At 44.7% G+C, this 17,965-nt stretch overlaps 1 protein-coding gene and 1 long non-coding RNA gene across 2 annotated transcripts; both read left to right on the top strand.

Moving 5' to 3' along the window:
* The first annotated feature begins 407 nt into the window (after positions 1 to 407).
* On the top strand, positions 408 to 3,388 carry LOC103625925 (UDP-sugar pyrophosphorylase). Its single transcript, XM_020537921.1, has 10 exons — positions 408 to 606; positions 684 to 823; positions 1,018 to 1,288; positions 1,562 to 1,689; positions 1,809 to 1,880; positions 1,997 to 2,061; positions 2,167 to 2,227; positions 2,514 to 2,631; positions 2,924 to 3,048; positions 3,299 to 3,388. Exons 1-10 carry the CDS (start codon positions 408 to 410, stop codon positions 3,386 to 3,388), a joined length of 1,269 nt encoding a protein of 422 aa, XP_020393510.1.
* Positions 3,389 to 3,527: 139 nt separating this feature from the next.
* LOC118471983 (uncharacterized) lies at positions 3,528 to 4,623 on the top strand. The gene is made up of 2 exons (XR_004849348.1): positions 3,528 to 3,970; positions 4,116 to 4,623. It is a non-coding gene; the product is annotated as an uncharacterized lncRNA (long non-coding RNA).
* The last annotated feature ends 13,342 nt before the right edge of the window (positions 4,624 to 17,965 follow it).

Here is a 17,965-nt window from a genome sequence, read left to right as displayed (position 1 = left end):
TAACTTCGTGGGCTGTAGCTAAAACCGTCGAACTTAACCTATTAAAAACGTGGGTACCCACGTTCTTAAATTAAAAACGTGGGCCATGTAAACACCGTCGAACTTAACCCAAAACCTAAATCCCTAACCCCGCTCGTCTCTCTTCCTCTCCTTTCCCACTTCGCAGTAGCTCGCGCCCGCCGCCGGCCGCCAGCCCGCGCGCTCCACAACGAGGAGGAAGCGGCCAGCACGTAATCAAAAGTAGGCGGCCGCCAGAAATCTCACCCGCTCCCCAACCCGACCATCCCGCCCCCGCACCCTCCCCCACCGGCGTAGACACCACGCGATGCCTCCCCCTGGCGTGCACACACAACACCCCTGCTCGCCGCGAGGATGTCCGCGCCAACGCCATTTTTGTGTCTGGATAGATGGTGACCGCCGCCGGGGATGAGACCGCCTCCATCCATGCGTGCCTCGCCAACGCCGGTACCCCCCGAATCCGAGTGGTGGAACCAGAGGTGTGCGCGCCGAGCACGACGAAACAGGTGCTCCGCCGTGAGTGCATCGGCCACGGTGGAGTTGGACGCGTCGACGAGTGGCACCAAGTTCGCTGGGCGGCGAGCAGATGTGCGGGACAGGGATCTGCTGGTGGTGGTTTTTGAGGTCGACAACAACACCGATTTGCTTGCCTCGAAGACCACCAGCATCGACGACGGGCGGCGTGAAGAAGCTACACCACTTCTCGATTCGCTCGTCTGATGCTGCGTCGTCGTCCCGGGAGTGGGGGAGCTGGGCGGAGTGCTCCGTCGACCGCAAGTGCCACGACTACCACCGCTGCCACAAGGTCTGTTCATTTTCTATGTTCTACAAATGTTTTATAACAAAATTGTTAGTAAAATTATGTTATGAAGACGTTCCGATGTCCAAGATGTCTCTTGTTTGTCAATGGAGTAGCACTATAATATATGCAAGGAATTCATAAGCACAAATGTATAAAGTTTTTTTCCCTTTTATTCTAATTTTGTGCTATTATCTTAGGTTCGCCGACTTAATTCAAGCTATCCTGGAGGTCTGGTATCTTACATCCAGAATGCCAAAAAACTTCTTGCGGATTCAAAGGAAGGCAAAAACCCATATGATGGTTTCACCCCTTCTGTAAGTCTTTTTCATCAATTTCTCACTGGTGCTTCTGTTACTTTCTTTGGTCAGGTAGCACTTCCCCGGGAAACAACTACTGGAAAATGTTTCCTTCAACTCTATATAGAGTCTATCCTGGCTTTTCAAGAGGCCAGCTGCAAAATGGTTGATGGTATGTACTCTACATTTATCTATAGTTGATTAGTGACTTACTGACTTACAAGTACTTTATGGAACTGGAACCTATCATTGTTTTAGTGCTTACAAATGAATTTCAACCTTTCCATTAAGGTCTTGGTTTCATTTTATTTTGTCTTATGCACCTCTGTATCTGGCAATTACTTGATTTATTGCCAGTTTCATTCTTTACACGTAATACTATTGGGTCTTAGAGAATGTTCAGGTCTTGCTTTATTCTGATTGATGTTATTCATCTGCCATGCAGAGGGGTGCCAAACAAAGATTCCATTTGTTATTATGACTTCTGATGATACAAATGCGCTAACTATCAAGCTTTTAGAGTCAAACTCCTACTTTGGAATGGAACCATCTCAAGTGAAAATACTAAAGCAGGTTCCTTCTGTTCCCTTGTTCTATTCATGTGATAGTTATGGTAAAAATGTAGCTTTTATATATGCAAAGCACATGGCTGCTACTTTTGGTGTTGACTGTACATTCTCTTCCATTTTCAGGAAAAAGTAGCGTGTCTAGCTGACAATGATGCAAGGCTTGCATTAGACCCAAGCGACAAGTACAAAATTCAGGTTTGAAATTTCCATTCCAGGATCAGTAACATTGTATTTGAATATAGCACGATTTGGTTTCCACATACACGGAGTTTCTGTCCACCTTTCTTAGTACCAGTTTTGTGACTTGGCAGACAAAGCCACATGGGCATGGAGATGTTCATTCTCTTCTTTATTCAAGTGGCTTGCTTGAACAATGGTATGCTCATTAATTAAAAAATTCACCACTGGAGGTTTCTTCCTTAATTAGCAGCCATATATCGTGAAGTAATTTAATGTCACTATACTATGTGTTTTTTGTTAGGAAGACTGAAGGACGGAAGTGGGTTCTCTTTTTCCAGGATACAAATGGATTGCTTTTCAATGTTTGTACACTGGCTTCCCTACTGTGCTATAATTTTATTGTTTAAAATAGAGCATTTTTACTATCCTTGAAAATGTACAGGGAGGTACCAAAATTATTACATGAATCTGGTACCTAAGGTACCAAATTGTAGTGCCAAGGTACCAAAATGGGTACCCCTAGTTGTAAATTGTGATACCTCTTGGTACCTTTCCAAGGGTTCCTTATATATTTGTGGCCAACTGCTTTCTTGAGCTTGGGACCTTTGATTACAGAGAAACAACTTGATTTTCTTGATTATTTTGTAGGCAATACCATCAGCATTAGGTGTCAGTGCCACCAAGGGTTACAATGTAAATTCTCTCGCTGTTCCTAGGAAAGCCAAGGAAACAATTGGAGGAATTACCAAACTTACTCATGTCGATGGTAGGTTTTACTATTGTTTACCCATTTGATATGAGCTTTTCATGGCTTTTAAGTTTTAAACAAAAAAAATTGTGGGCCGTTGTGATGTTTTTTAGCAAAAGAATTATTCAAATTTGAGAAGAACAAATATGTCTAGTAGCAAACTGGGCCATCTTTTGTGTCCACCAGCAAAGGGTGGTCACTTTCAGTATCCTGTAGACTATTTTACCTTGAACAAAAGAATACATCACTTCTTTTAGCCACTGATGGTACGATTTTGTCAAATTTGTCATAACTCCATTATTGTGCTCAGGTAGAACAATGGTCATCAACGTAGAGTACAATCAGCTTGATCCACTCCTTCGTGCAACTGGACATCCTGATGGAGATTCAAATTGCGAGACAGGCTATTCTCCATATCCTGGAAATATAAACCAGGTAAACTATTTGTTCCAAAGGGATAATTTACCATGAGTTCAGACACGGCAAGTGATCTGTGGCTCTTGGTTCACCAAATACTGAAAACATGTCTTATTGATATTCCCCTTCGGATGAGGGTGAACCATGAACCGTCTATTAATGATTGTCCTGCTTTTAAAACTGGACAGAACTCTGTCAACATTGTTATATGATGTTACGTTCAAGGTGCATATTTTGTTGTACTAAGAAAGACATTGAGCTTTTGTAGTTGATACTGGAGCTTGGACCATATATTGAGGAGCTCAAGAAAACACATGGCGCCATTTCTGAATTTGTAAATCCCAAGTATTTTTTCTAACCACTTCCTGTTATGCACTTCTAATTACAGTGATATTGATATTTAAAGTTCCTTTTCTATATTGGTTTTGTGTACAGCTTTTTAATATGGACTTTTGCCGTTTGTCTAACCCTAGCCTCTGATCATTTTTGCCCTCAGATATTTGGAAGGCGCATGCTGGTTCATCACAGTCAGAGGGTTCGGGTCTGGATATGGAGAGGAACGGATGCAATCATATTTATTGTCCATATCCTCTCCAACCAATTGCCTCAGCTGGTCAGCACTCTGAAAGCAGCGCTGCATACTTTTCTTGGCCTACATCTACTCTAATGCACGGGTCAGCTGAAGGCCGTGCTAATTACTTTGGGAACCTACAGAAGGGTGTACTACCAGGACATCTTGGTCGCTTGCCAAAGGGCCAACAAGCTACCACCTTACTTGATTTAATGATTATAAATATATTGCTGACAAAAGAGTATTTCCATCACTTGCCATTCCTCAAATATAAATATATTGCATCTATTATATGGCTCTTCTGACAAAAGAAGTTTGAAAACAGAGAGGAAGGATAAGGACGCAAAGAAAAGAAGTAAAAAGAGAAGGGTATACTCTAGCTTATGACCTGCTGCCTATTTGTGAAATTGTTGCGATTTACCTAATGGAAATATATTTAGTTATGATAACTCTGTTCTAGGTACTTTGCTTACTTAAAATTTGTTTGACGCCCTCACCTTTAAATCTTTAACAGCACAAAAGTTCATCAGAGTCAAGTTCCAGCTCATCTTCAGAATCTTCAAGCAGCGACGATGAGAGTTCAAGGAAGTCCAGATCACGGTCGAGATCAAAGAGAACAAGGAAAAGAAGAGCCGGTCAAAGTCCAAGCGCAGAGGCAGTGAAAGCGAGGAGGAAGGCCCGGTACGCCTCTCTAAATTCTTCGGGATGTAAGGAGTAGACGCTACTGTAGTTGGAAATCGCTTGATTAGCAGCCTCGTTACCGCATAGAGCACCCATTGATCTCTTTGGTCTTGTTAAAGTTAAGTGATAGTTTGTTTTTTATTACTCTTGGTGATCGACATCATCTAGATGGATCGATTGTGATCAAAAGTGCAGTAATCACCAAGAGAGCTTGTGAGTGATCTAACTCAGAATTGTACACGGTTGTGAATGATTCACCATACCGGAGTGGTAAAGAACCAACTTATAGAGTGCACTTGGCCCTTGCGTGAACCAAGCTTATGTATTTGGACTTATGTGAATTTGTGAACTTATATATTTGGACTTGTGCGAATTTGTGATATGAACATATATCAATGTGTTTGAAATCTGTATTGTATGTGATATATTGTGTTGCATGTGATATTATGTGTGTCTAATTTTTCATTTTTGTATTTTTTATTTTTTCTGGAAAAGGGTTAAGAACGTGGGTACCCATGTTCTTAAGGTTAAGAACGTGGGTGCCGTCGAACTTATTGTGCAGTCCTCGCAGACGCGTGTAGGGTTAAGAACGTGGGTACCCACGTTCTTAAGTTTAAGAACGTGGGTACCGTCGAACTTATTGTGCAGTTCTAGCAGCTCCACGCAGGACACATAAGCTCGACGGCCACGTGACCCCGTCGAACTTAACCTTAAGAACGTGGGTGCCGTCGAACTTATGGGAAAAAATTCGACGGGGCCGTCGAACTTACTTCTTTAAGTTCGTCCAAAAATCGCCGTCGACTATATTCGTCGGTAAACCCACGTTCTTACGGTAAGTTCGACGGCTTATTACATTAAGTTCGACGGTTTTTCACCCACGTTCTTTAACCAGTTTCTTGTAGTGAGTGATTTTGCACTTGTTCTAGTTGCTTTATGTTGTGTTGGCATAAATCACCAAAAAGGGGGAGATTGAAAGAGAAATGTGTCCTTGGGTCATTTCTAAGTATTTTGGTGATTGAGTGCCAACACAAGTGCTTAAATGAGAATTTATGTTCATGGATGAACAAAGTGCAAATCAAGAGTAAAGGTATGTTTCTAAGCCTTAGTACATTGGTTTTGTGTACTAATATACTTGTCTAAGTGTTAGAAATAGAAAGAAGAAGAAAAGAGAAGAGGTGAAAAAGGCTTGGCTGTGTACAGCCAAGACTCAGCTCAGTCTGGCACACCGGACTGTCCGGTGGTGCACCGGACAGTGTCCGGTGCGCCAGGCTGACTCGGTGTGAAGTGGCCGCTCTCGGGAATTCGCCGACATCGTACGGCTAAAATTCACCGGACTGTCCGGTGTGCACCGGACTGTCCGGTGAGCCAACGGTCGGCCGGGCCAACGGTCGGCCACACGATCTGCGCGGGACACGTGGCCGAGCCAACGGCTAGAAGGGGGCACCGGACTGTCCGGTGTGCACCTGACATGTCCGGTGCGCCAACGGCTCCAAGGCCGCCAACGGTCGGCTCCGCTATTTAAGGAAGGAAATCGGGCACCGGACACTGTCCGGTGTGCACCGGACTGTCCGGTGCGCCCGACGACAGAAGGCAAGGATGGCCTTCCAGATTTGTTCTCAACGGCTCCTAGCTGCCTTGGGACTATAAAAGGGACCCCTAGGCGCATGGAGGAGAACACCAAGCAACCTTAGAGCATTCTTGATCATCCACACTCAGTCTTTGCGCATTCGTTTGTCATTCTCAGTGATTCGAGCTCCGTTCTAGTGAGAACTTTGAGATAGTCTTTTGAGCTCGATTCTTGGTCGTGTGTGTGCGCATTTTGCTGTGGATTTGTGTGTGTTGCTTCCCTCCCTTACTCCGTGCTTCTTTGTGAACTTCAAGTGTAAGGGTGAGAGACTCCAAGTTGTGGAGATTCCTCGCGAACGCGATAAGAAAAGAAAAGCATAACACTGTGGTATTCAAGTTGATCATTGGATCACTTGAGAGGAGTTGAGTGCAACTCTCGTCCATTGGGACGCCACAACGTGGAGTAGGCAAGTTTTGTACTTGGCCGAACCACGGGATAAATCACTGTGTCTTCTCTGTGTTGAATTCCTTGTGGTTATCGTATTGTGCAAGATCTTCTCTCTAGCCACGTGGCATTAACTGTGCTAACGCTTAATCAAAGTTTTGTGGCTTAAGTTTTTAAGTTATTCAGGATCACCTATTCACCCCCCTCTAGGTGCTCTCACCCTTTCAGGCAGGTCAAGGGCAAGACTGTTTACTTAGAGCTGCAGGAAGGCCGCAAGAAGCGGCGTACGGACAGAGAAGCCCGTGCAGCGGCAGCAGCTGCAGCAGCCGCTGCGCAGGCCGCACTTGGAGATCAGCCACAGACTCCATCCGATCAGATTGCATTCCGTGCTCGTCGTCTCACCTCCCGGCCTCGCTCCTCCTCTCACACCTCCGCTTCCACTCCGCCACCCACTCTGCCTGCTCCCGTCACTCCTATTGCTCCATCCACCTCCACAGCCATACCCACTACCTCCTCTACGCCAGCTTCCACTGCTTCCCCTGCTCCCGCTCCCGCTTCAGCTCCTCCTGTCCCTCCACCTCGATTCCGGGAGCGTGATGAGACTGAGGTCCGTCCTCTGGTTTCGGATCCTCGTCTGTTTGATCTTCAGCGTGCTACTGCGGCACGGGTACGTCGGTTCAGGTACGTACCCGTGGAGTCTTGGCTACCAGCTCAGAGAGACCCTGCAGCAGGTGATCTTTTCAGCACACGGATTCAGGAGTCATTCTTCAGAGCTCAGATGTCTGCTCAGATAGCTCTGCGAGTGCACCGGCTTTTGGATCTTCCAGCCTTTCTGCTTGCAGCCGGTGCTGACTCTAAGGCGCATCTCACCTATCTGCCTGGCCTTCAGACCCTTCTGACTATCAGCGGCAGATATGTTGAGGAGTGGGTCCGAGTCTTCTACGCCTCTGTTTGGATTGACCCGGATCATCACTGGATGAGGTTCCGCTTTGAGCGAGAGGATGTCACAATTACTGCCAGTCAGATCCGTCAGCTCTTTGGATTCCCAGAGTCGCCGACTCGCCTTCACAGCCTCTGCTACGGCACTTCTGACCTTCCTCGTCGCCCTCACGGCGGTGTGGCTCCAGGGACAGCTCACGTCGCGGCTCTGTTCTGCCCGCCTTTCACAGATGGGTCGCGACGTTCACCAGCAGACTTTACTACAACAGCAAAGTACTTATATGAGCTCATCAGACGGACTCTTCTGCCGAGGATGGGATACAGGGAGGCTACCACTCATATTCAGCTTTGGCTCCTTGGTGCCCTGGTCTCCCACTCTGAGTTTGACGTTGTGGACTTCCTGATTTGTGAGATCGAGGACACCGTTCTGGATGGGATTCGTGCTCGTCGGCAGTTGCCTTATGCTCACTACTTGTGCCACATCTTTGCGCAGCTGATTCAGCCCCCTCGATTTTAGAGCACCCTTGAGGCCTCTCGCCTAGTTTTTGGATCCTATCGTCCTGCTCCTGAGATTCCTGTGCCAGCTTCTGCTTCTGTGTTTGACTCTCAGGCCGAGGATGCAGCTCTTCGACAGTTTGACACTCAGGGTACAACAGCTGATGATGATGATGATGATGATGATGATGATTATAGGAAACGGGTGACGCCTAAGAGGGGGGTGAATTAGGACTTCTAAAACTTTTACTAAACTAGGCCACAATAAAATCCCTAGAGCAAAACCTGTGCAAATAATCAAAACTAGAATGTGCAAACTCGGTTTTGTCTAAGTGTTGTTATCTCTACCGCAAAGGCTAAGTTTCAATCTACACTAAATAAGTATGACAATAAGATTGAAACTTAAATGCTTAATATAAATGCGGAATGTAAAGAGCTAAGTAGAGAAGCAAACTCTCGTGGAAGACGCCGGTATTTTTACCGAGGTATCCGGAACCACGCAAGGTCCCGACTAATCCTCGTTGGTGCCCCTACGCAAAGGGAAGCCCACGCGAGGGCCAAGCACCACGGTCGAGTAACTCCGTAGAGAGCCGCGGGCCTTCTCCACGCGCCAGTGGTGCTCCGCTTCTGGCTCCTCTCGGACGCTCCCCGCCGTCTCCACTATCGAGCTTCCGGCCGAAACGCCACGGGCCTCGTTCCCTCCGGTACACGGTGGCGGCCGTGACACAAACGCGGTTGTCACGGTCTCGCAAGACTCTCGCCCCACTCGGTACAATTACAATGGCCCACGCAAGAGCCGAGGGATTGTGGTTTGTCTAAACTCACTCAACAAACTAGGATTCACCTAGAGCAAGCGCTAATGCGGTCTAACTAACCTAAGCACTTCGCAAAGCACCTACGCTAATCACCGAGTGATTCTATTAAGCACTTGGGTGTTTGAGCACTTGGAAATGTCTACAATATGCCTTGGTATGTTGCTTGGGCTCCCACCCTTGAGAATGGCCGGTTGGGGTGGTATTTATAGCCTCCACACCCCAAACTAGCCGTTGGACAGAAAGCAGCAGCTTTCTGTCGTCGGGTGCACCGGACAGTCCGGTGCACCACCGGACACTGCACAGTAGATGTCCGGTGCACGCCACGTCAGCCGACCGTTGGCGCCTGTAGCAGTCGACCGTTGGATCCGACCGTTGCCGTCTGCCCGTTGGCACACCGGACAGTCCGGTGCACACCGGACAGTCCGGTGCTACAGCCAGAGAGCGCCTGTCTGCGGCCTCTCTGCGCAGACTGTCCGGTGCCTCACCGGACAGTCCGGTGCGTCACCAGGCGCTGGCTGACCGCCCTTATCTTGGATTTCTTCGCTGATTTCTTCGGGCTTCTTTGTTCTTGAGTATTGGACTCCTATGCATCTTTTTATGTCTTCTTTTGAGGTGTTGCATCCTCATTGCCTTGGTCCAATTCTCTTCGCATCCTGTGAACTACAAACACAAACACTAGAAAACTTATTAGTTCACGGATTGTGTTGTTCATCAAACACCAAAACTCAATTAGCCAAATGGCTCAGGGTCCATTTTCCTTACAATCTCCCCCTTTTTGGTGATTGATGACAACACAACCAAAGCAAGCAAATAATACAAGTATTTGAGTGAAAATATGCAATCTACTTGCTAAGATGCATGATTGTCCCCACAATGTGATATTATGGACTTAAGCCTCCCCCTAACTCCATAATTCACTTACTTCCTATTTTTGGACCAAATAACCAAAACCACTTGAAAAAGTCATTTGGAGATATAAAATTTTAAATTGGTGGTGTTTGGTGTTTGATATAGTTTTCATTGCTTTGGTCCCTAAACTTCTCCCCCTTTGGCATCAACCACCGAAAAGGAAGACATTAAAAGCATGTAGGAAGTAAATAAAAGCTTGCCCTCATCAAGAAATCTATCAAATGATACCACTAGAAGGATATTAAAATAAACAATATGAATGATATCAGTTGAAAGGATTACTCCCCCTAAATGAGTGTTCTCTTTAGAAAGAAGTTTCTCCCCCTTTAGAGATGAAGAAATACTCCCCCTGACAGAGATCCTCTACTTAGGAAAAGACATGTGAAAATTAGAGGTGCAAGACATGATTTGAAAAGACTAACTTCCCTTATGCATAGGTAACAGAATATGAGTTAACTACTTATGCATTTTTGCAACATGGAAGCATATGATATGAAATATAGTCTAATCAAATTTTGGAGAAGACATGTAAATGGTACTAGATATAGTCTCAAAAGATACCAATTGAAAGTCAATGGCGAGCTTGAGAGACATGAGAGTTCTTGGAGATTTTGCAGTGGAAGATTGTTGTCTTTCTCCGGGGACTTCATTTTCCTTACAATGAGACTATCACATGAAATAGACTTGAAAAGGTGTTAGTCTCAAAGTGTTAGATTATAGAGTAACCTCCCCCTAAAGGTGTGCATACAAGTTTTGAATACTTGTAGGAGACATGCACTTTGATTTGATATCAAGAGGGGCAAATTATCCATAATCCAAACTTTGGCACATATAAGTTAAATGATACACTTTGTAGAAATCAAAATTTTCAATTGATGCATCATTTACTATGGAGTGATATAAAAGCTATGTGTCGTGCTTTAACTAAACATTTTAAGCCATGTAGGTTTGCTTAATTATATGAATTTAAAAACTAGCAATCCTACCATATGATTTACCTAGTATGCATGATTTTGAACAAAAGTACATAACAAATGTAATACTAGGCAAGAAAGGTAAACTAGATAAAAGATAAATAGATACGCATATCTAAAAACGAGAAATACAATAAAACTAGTTACCTTAGTCATGGGTGGGAAATTTGGGTCCAAAATTTTCACTAACCCACTTGGCAATAAACTTGATCCAATATGATGTATCCCATGATATACATCCCAATTTAGCCAAGTCTCCAAATTTCCCGAGGACCTTCGGTCCACTCACTTCCCTTTCGGGATCCAAACCTTCTTGATGCTTTTCATGGTTGAAATTATCTCCTTTGGCACCCAGATGCGTTTGGCCCTCTTTCCTTTGTTGGCTTGCTTGTTGGCCTTGATTGCTATCACCTTTCCGTTATTTTTCTTCTTGATCAAATATGGTGTAGCATCCTTTTTGTTCACCTTTTTGATGTAGGTGTTTGAGATTTTGCTTGATGGCTTTTGCTTGAGCTTTTGTCTTTGTTTATCCCCGGTCATCGCCTTGCATTGGAAAGACTTGTGGCCTTCCTTGTGGCATAGCCTACAAATCACAGTTTCTCCCTCCATAGGCTTGTTCACTCCCGCAGTGGTGTTATCCTGTGGAGGTTGGATTTGTTTGGCTTTGCCTTTCTTGTCATACAAAGCCTTGCCAAGGCGAGCCACTTCTTGCTTTAATTGTTCATTTTCCTTTGCAACCTCATCCGTACATGTCTCTACAACAATATTCTCAACAACGACTTGGTTGCAGGGGTTAGAATCATCAATTAAATCAAAGCAGGAAGTAGAAGCATCTTTCTTAATTATTTCAGGTATTTCAACTAAAGATGCTGCTGGGGTGCTACCAATGTTTTCTAGCTTAGTAGTTAGCTCATTGTTGTGTATGCTAAGAATTTCCATTTTCTCTAGCAAATTTTCAATAGCTTCTTGGGAGCTAGCTAACTTAGCCTTAAGTTTTTCATTCTTTTTAATAAGGCTATCATCGGTAGCAGTGGATGGAGCACTAGATTCTAATAGCTCAATTTTAGTTGATAGCTCACTATTTAAGTTTGCAAAAGTTTCAAATTTTTCTAGCAAACCTTTGTAATCATTTTGAGAGCTAACCAACTTATTTTTCAAAGTTTTAAGTTGAGCTTTTTGCTTAGTGCAAACATCCTGGAAAAATTCTACGGCTTCCTGAGAGCACCTAGAGGGGGGGGTGAATAGGTGATCCTGTATACTTCAAAACTTAAGCCACAAAACTTTGATTAAGCGTTAGCACAGTTAATGCCAAGTGGCTAAAGAGAAGATCTTGCACAATATGATAACCACAAGAAGTTCAACACAGAGAAGACACAGTGATTTATCCCGTGGTTCGGCCAAGTACAAAACTTGCCTACTCCACGTTGTGGCGTCCCAACGGACGAGAGTTGCACTCAACTCCTCTCAAGTGATCCAATGATCAACTTGAATACCACAGTGTTATGCTTTTCCTTTCAATTTCCCGTTTGCAAGGAATCTCCACAACTTGGAGTCTCTCGCCCTTATACTTGAGATTCACAAAGAAATACGGAGTAAGGGAGGGAAGCAACACACACAAATCCACAGCAAAATGCGCACACACACGGCCAAGAATCGAGCTCAAAGACTATCTCACAGTTCTCACAAGAACGGAGCTCGAATCACTTAGAATAACAAACGGATGCGCAAAGACTGAGTGTGGATGATCAAGAATGCTCAAAGGTTGCTTGGATTTCTCCTCCATGCGCCTAGGGGTCCCTTTTATAGCCCCAAGGCAGCTAGGAGCCGTTGAGAGCAAATCTGGAAGGCTGATCTTGCCTTCTGTCGTCGGGCGCACCGGACAGTCCGGTGCACACCGGACACTGTCCGGTGCCCGATTTCCTTCCTTAAACAGCACAGTCGACCGTTGCAGATGCGGGAGCCGTTGGCGCACCGGACAGTCCGGTGCCCCTTCCCGACCGTTGGCTCGGCCACGTGTCCCGCGCAGATCGCGCGGCCGACCGTTGGCCCGGCCGACCGTTGGCTCACCGGACAGTCCGGTGTACACCGGACAGTCCGGTGAATTTTAGCCGTACGCCGTCGGCGAATTCCCGAGAGCGGCCTCTTCGGCCGGGGCAGCCTGGCGCACCGGACACTGTCCGGTGCACCACCGGACAGTCCGGTGCCCCAGACCGAAACAGCCTCTTGGCTGTACACAGCCAAGTCTTCTCTTCTCTTCTTCTTTCTGTTTCTAACACTTAGACAAATATATTAGTACACAAAACCAATGTACTAAGACTTAGAAACATACCTTTGCTCTAGATTTTCACTTTGTTCATCCATGGGCATTGATTCACATTTAAGCACTTGTGTTGACACCCAATCACCAAAATACTTAGAAATGGCCCAAGGGCACATTTCCCTTTCAATCTCCCCCTTTTTGGTGATTTATGCCAACACAACATAAAGCAACTAGAACAAGTGCAAAATCACTTCAAATAAAACTCAAATTGATTTTGATTCAATTTTGGCATATATGGATCATCCTTTGCCACCACTTGGTTTGTTTTTGCAAATCAAACTCAAATCTCTATCTCTATGTCAAACACACATATTGAGGCATAAAGAGAGTCATTCCAAAAGAGATTGATCAAAGATTTCAAAAACTCCCCCTATTTCCCATAATCAACATTTCTCCCCACACGAAGCCAACTTTTGACAAGAGAGACAATAAAAGAGTTTAACAAAACAAAAACTCTATTCTACTATTTTCAAAATCTCTCAAGTGGTAGCTGATCCATTTATCACTTTGGCCTTTATTTTCTCCCCCTTTGGCATCAAGCACCAAAACGGGATCAATCTTGGCCCTTTAACCCCATTGCCTCACCAAAATCTTCAATAAGAATACAAAGGCAATAAGAGTCTAAAGATGAACTTGGAATAAGTTACCCTCTCATCGGAGTGCAGTGGAAGTCTTTCATGATCCAAGTCCACCTTTTCCCTTTCAATTCTCCTTCGAGACTAAATCATCAAACTCAAGCACATGGTTAGTCTCGAAAGGGTCAAGTTGTAGCACATCTCCCCCTAAACATGTGCAGCACTTTGCAACGGACTTGTGAGGTCCAGGGAGTGTTTGTACAACTTGAGCACCACAATAAGCAACAAAATGCAGAATGAACCTGATCAAGGGCATAAACACATGTATGCTATAATTCAATCCAAGTTCCGCGAATCTAAGACATTTAGCTCACTACGCAACCTGCAAAAGGTCTTCTCATCTAGAGGCTTAGTGAAGATATCGGCTAGCTGGTTCTCGGTGCTAACATGAAACACTTCGATATCTCCCTTTTGCTGGTGGTCTCTCAAAAAGTGATGCCGGATGTCTATGTGCTTTGTGCGGCTGTGCTCAACAGGATTTTCCGCCATGCGGATAGCACTCTCATTGTCACATAGGAGTGGGACTTTGCTCAGATTGTAGCCAAAGTCCCGGAGGGTTTGCCTCATCCAAAGTAGTTGCGCGCAACACTGACCTGCGGCAACGTACTCGGCCTCAGCGGTGGATAGGGCAACAGAGGTTTGTTTCTTAGAATTCCATGACACCAGGGACCTTCCTAAGAATTGGCACGTCCCTGATGTACTTTTCCTATCGACCTTACATCCAGCATAGTCGGAGTCTGAGTATCCAACCAAGTCAAAGGTAGACCCCTTTGGATACCAGAGCCCGAAGCAAGGCGTAGCAACTAAATATCTAAGAATTCGCTTCACCGCCACTAAGTGACACTCCTTAGGATCGGATTGAAATCTAGCACACATGCATACGCTAAGCATAATATCCGGTCTACTAGCACATAAATAAAGCAAAGAACCTATCATTGACCGGTATGCTTTTTGATCAACGGACTTACCTCCTTTGTTGAGGTCTGTGTGTCCGTCGGTTCCCATCGGCGTCTTTGCGGGCTTGGCGTCCTTCATCCCAAACCTCTTTAGCAAGTCTTGCGTGTACTTCGTTTGGGAGATGAAAGTGCCGTCCTTGAGTTGCTTCACTTGGAACCCAAGGAAGTAGTTCAACTCGCCCATCATCGACATCTCGAATTTCTGCATCATCACCCTGCTAAACTCTTCACAAGACTTTTGGTTAGTCGAACCAAATATTATGTCATCGACATATATTTGGCACACAAACAAATCACCATTACAAGTCTTAGTAAAAAGAGTTGGATCGGCTTTCCCAACCTTGAAAGCATTAGCAATTAAGAAATCTCTAAGGCATTCATACCATGCTCTTGGGGCTTGCTTAAGTCCATAGAGCGCCTTAGAGAGCTTACATACGTGGTCGGGGTACCGTTCATCCTCGAAGCCAGGGGGTTGCTCCACGTATACCTCCTCCTTGATCGGTCCGTTGAGGAAAGCGCTCTTCACATCCATTTGGAACAACCTGAAAGAGTGGTGAGCGGCATATGCTAGCAAGATACGAATAGACTCTAGCCTAGCCACAGGAGCAAAGGTCTCCTCAAAGTCCAAACCTGCGACTTGGGCATAACCTTTTGCCACAAGTCTGGCCTTGTTCCTTGTCACCACCCCGTGCTCGTCTTGTTTGTTGCGAAACACCCACTTGGTTCCCACAACATTTTGCTTGGGACGAGGCACCAGTGTCCAAACTTCATTGCGTTTGAAGTTGTTGAGCTCCTCCTGCATGGCCAACACCCAGTCCGGATCTAGCAAGGCCTCCTCTACCCTGAAAGGCTCAATAGAAGAGACAAAGGAGTAATGCTCGCAAAAATTAACTAATCGAGATCGAGTAGTTACTCCCTTGCTAATGTCACCCAGAATTTGGTCGACGGGATGATCCCTTTGAATCATTGCTCGAACTTGGGTTGGAGGTGCTGGTTGCGCATCTTCCTCCATCACAAGATCATCTTGTGCTCCCCCTTGATCACACGCCTTCTGTTGATGAACCTGTTCATCGTCTTGAGTTGGGGGTAGCACCATAGTTGGGGAAGATGTTTGATCTCGTTCATCTTGTTCCTGTGGCCGCACTTCTCCAATTGCCATGGTTCGTATAGCGGCCGTCGGAACATCTTCTTCATCTACATCATCACAATCAACAACTTGCTCTCTTGGAGAGCCATTAGTCTCATCAAATACAACGTCGCTAGAAACTTCAACCAAACCCGATGATTTGTTGAAGACTCTATACGCCTTTGTATTTGAGTCATAACCTAACAAAAACCCTTCTACAGCTTTGGGAGCAAATTTTGAATTTCTACCCTTCTTCACTAGAATGTAGCACTTGCTCCCAAATACATGAAAGTACGATACATTGGGTTTGTTACCGGTTAGAAGCTCATATGACGTCTTCTTGAGGAGGCGGTGAAGGTAGACCCTGTTGATGGCGTGGCAAGCCGTGTTCACGGCTTCCGACCAAAAACGCTCGGGGGTCTTGAACTCTCCAAGCATAGTCCTCGCCATGTCGATTAGCGTCCTGTTCTTCCTCTCTACCACACCATTTTGCTGTGGTGTATAGGGAGCGGAGAACTCGTGCTTGATCCCTTCCTCCTCAAGGAACTCCTCCACTTGAAGGTTCTTGAACTCGGACCCGTTGTCGCTTCTTATCTTCTTCACCTTGAGCTCAAACTCATTTTGAGCTCTCCTGAGGAAGCGCTTGAGGGTCCCTTGGGTTTCAGACTTATCCTGCAAAAAGAACACCCAAGTGAAGCGGGAAAAGTCATCAACAATAACTAAACCATACTTACTCCCTCCTATGCTCAGATAGGCGACGGGTCCGAAGAGGTCCATATGCAGCAGCTCCAGAGGTCTTGAAGTGGTCATCATATTCTTGCTGTGATGTGCTCCTCCCACTTGTTTACCTGCTTGACAAGCTGCACAAGGTCTATCTTTTTCGAAATGCACGTTAGTCAAACCTATCACGTGTTCTCCCTTTAGAAGCTTGTGAAGGTTCTTCATTCCCACATGTGCTAAGCGGCGATGCCACAGCCAGCCCATGCTAGTCTTAGCTATTAAGCATGCATCTAGACCGGCCTCTTCTTTTGCAAAATCAACTAAATAAAGTTTGCCGTCTAATACACCCTTAAAAGCTAGTGAACCATCACTTCTTCTAAAGACAGACACATCTACATTTGTAAATAGACAGTTATACCCCATATGACATAATTGACTAACAGATAGCAAATTATATCCAAGACTCTCTACTAAAAATACATTAGAGATAGAATGCTCATTAGAAATTGCAATTTTACCTAACCCTTTTACCTTGCCTTGATTCCCATCACCGAATATAATTGAATCTTGGGAATCCTTATTCTTGACGTAGGAAGTGAACATCTTCTTCTCCCCCGTCATATGGTTTGTGCATCCGCTGTCGATAATCCAGCTTGAACCCCCGGATGCATAAACCTGCAAGGCAAATTTAGGCTTGGGACTTAGGTACCCAACTCTTGTTGGGTCCTACAAGGTTAGTGCAAATTTCCTTAGGGACCCAAATGCAAGTTTTGTCTCCCTTGCATTTTGCCCCTAACTTCCTAGCAATTACCTTCTTACCCTTTCTACAAATAGCAAAGGGAGCATTGCAAGCATAATAAATGGTGGAAGGTTTGTTCACAATTTTTCTAGGAATATGAGCAAAATTTCTCCTAGGCATATGCATAACATTTCTCTTACACATATCTCTATCATGCTTATAGGAAGAACTAGAAGCAAACATGGCATGAGAATCATAAACATGTGAATCAAAATCATTATAAGCATTTCTAGCATGTCTCCTATCATGGTACAAGAAAGCATGGTTCCTTTTAGCACTACTAGCCATAGGGGCCTTCCCTTTCTCCTTGACGAAGATGGGAGCCTTATGGCTTGTTAAGTTCTTGGCCTCTCTCTTGAAGCCAAGACCATCCTTAATTGAGGGGTGTCTACCAACTGTGTAGGCATCCCTTGCAAATTTTATTTTATCAACTTCACTCTTGCTAGTCTTAAGTTGAGCATTAAGACTAGCCACCTCATCATTTAGTTTTGAAATTGAAACTAAGTGTTCACTACAAGCATTAACATCAAAATCCTTACACCTAGTGCAAATTGTAATATTTTCAACACACGAGTTACTTGCTACTTCTAGTTTAGCAGTTAAAACATTAATTTCACCTTTTAAAGAAGAAATGGTTTCATTACAAGTAGAAAGTTCACAAGAAAGTATTCCATTTCTTTTAACTTCTAGAGCAAGTGAATTTTGTGCACTAACAAATTTATCATGTTCTTCATATAAAAGGTCTTCTTGTTTCTCTAAGATTCTATCCTTTTCATTTAAGGCATCAATCAACTCATTAATCTTAGCTATCTTAGTTCTATCCAATCCCTTGAATAAACTAGAGTAATCAATTTCATCTTCACTAGATTCATCATCACTAGAAGAATCATAAGTATTAGCATTATGAGTGATTACCTTCTTTTCCCTTGCCATGAGGCAAGTGTGATGCTCGTTGGGGAAGAGAGCCGATTTGTTGAAGGCAGT

The sequence above is a fragment of the Zea mays genome, chromosome 5 (assembly GCF_902167145.1).
Source record: "Zea mays cultivar B73 chromosome 5, Zm-B73-REFERENCE-NAM-5.0, whole genome shotgun sequence".
Classification (NCBI taxonomy): Eukaryota; Viridiplantae; Streptophyta; class Magnoliopsida; order Poales; family Poaceae; genus Zea; species Zea mays.
This window is presented reverse-complemented; position numbering and strand designations above follow the sequence as displayed.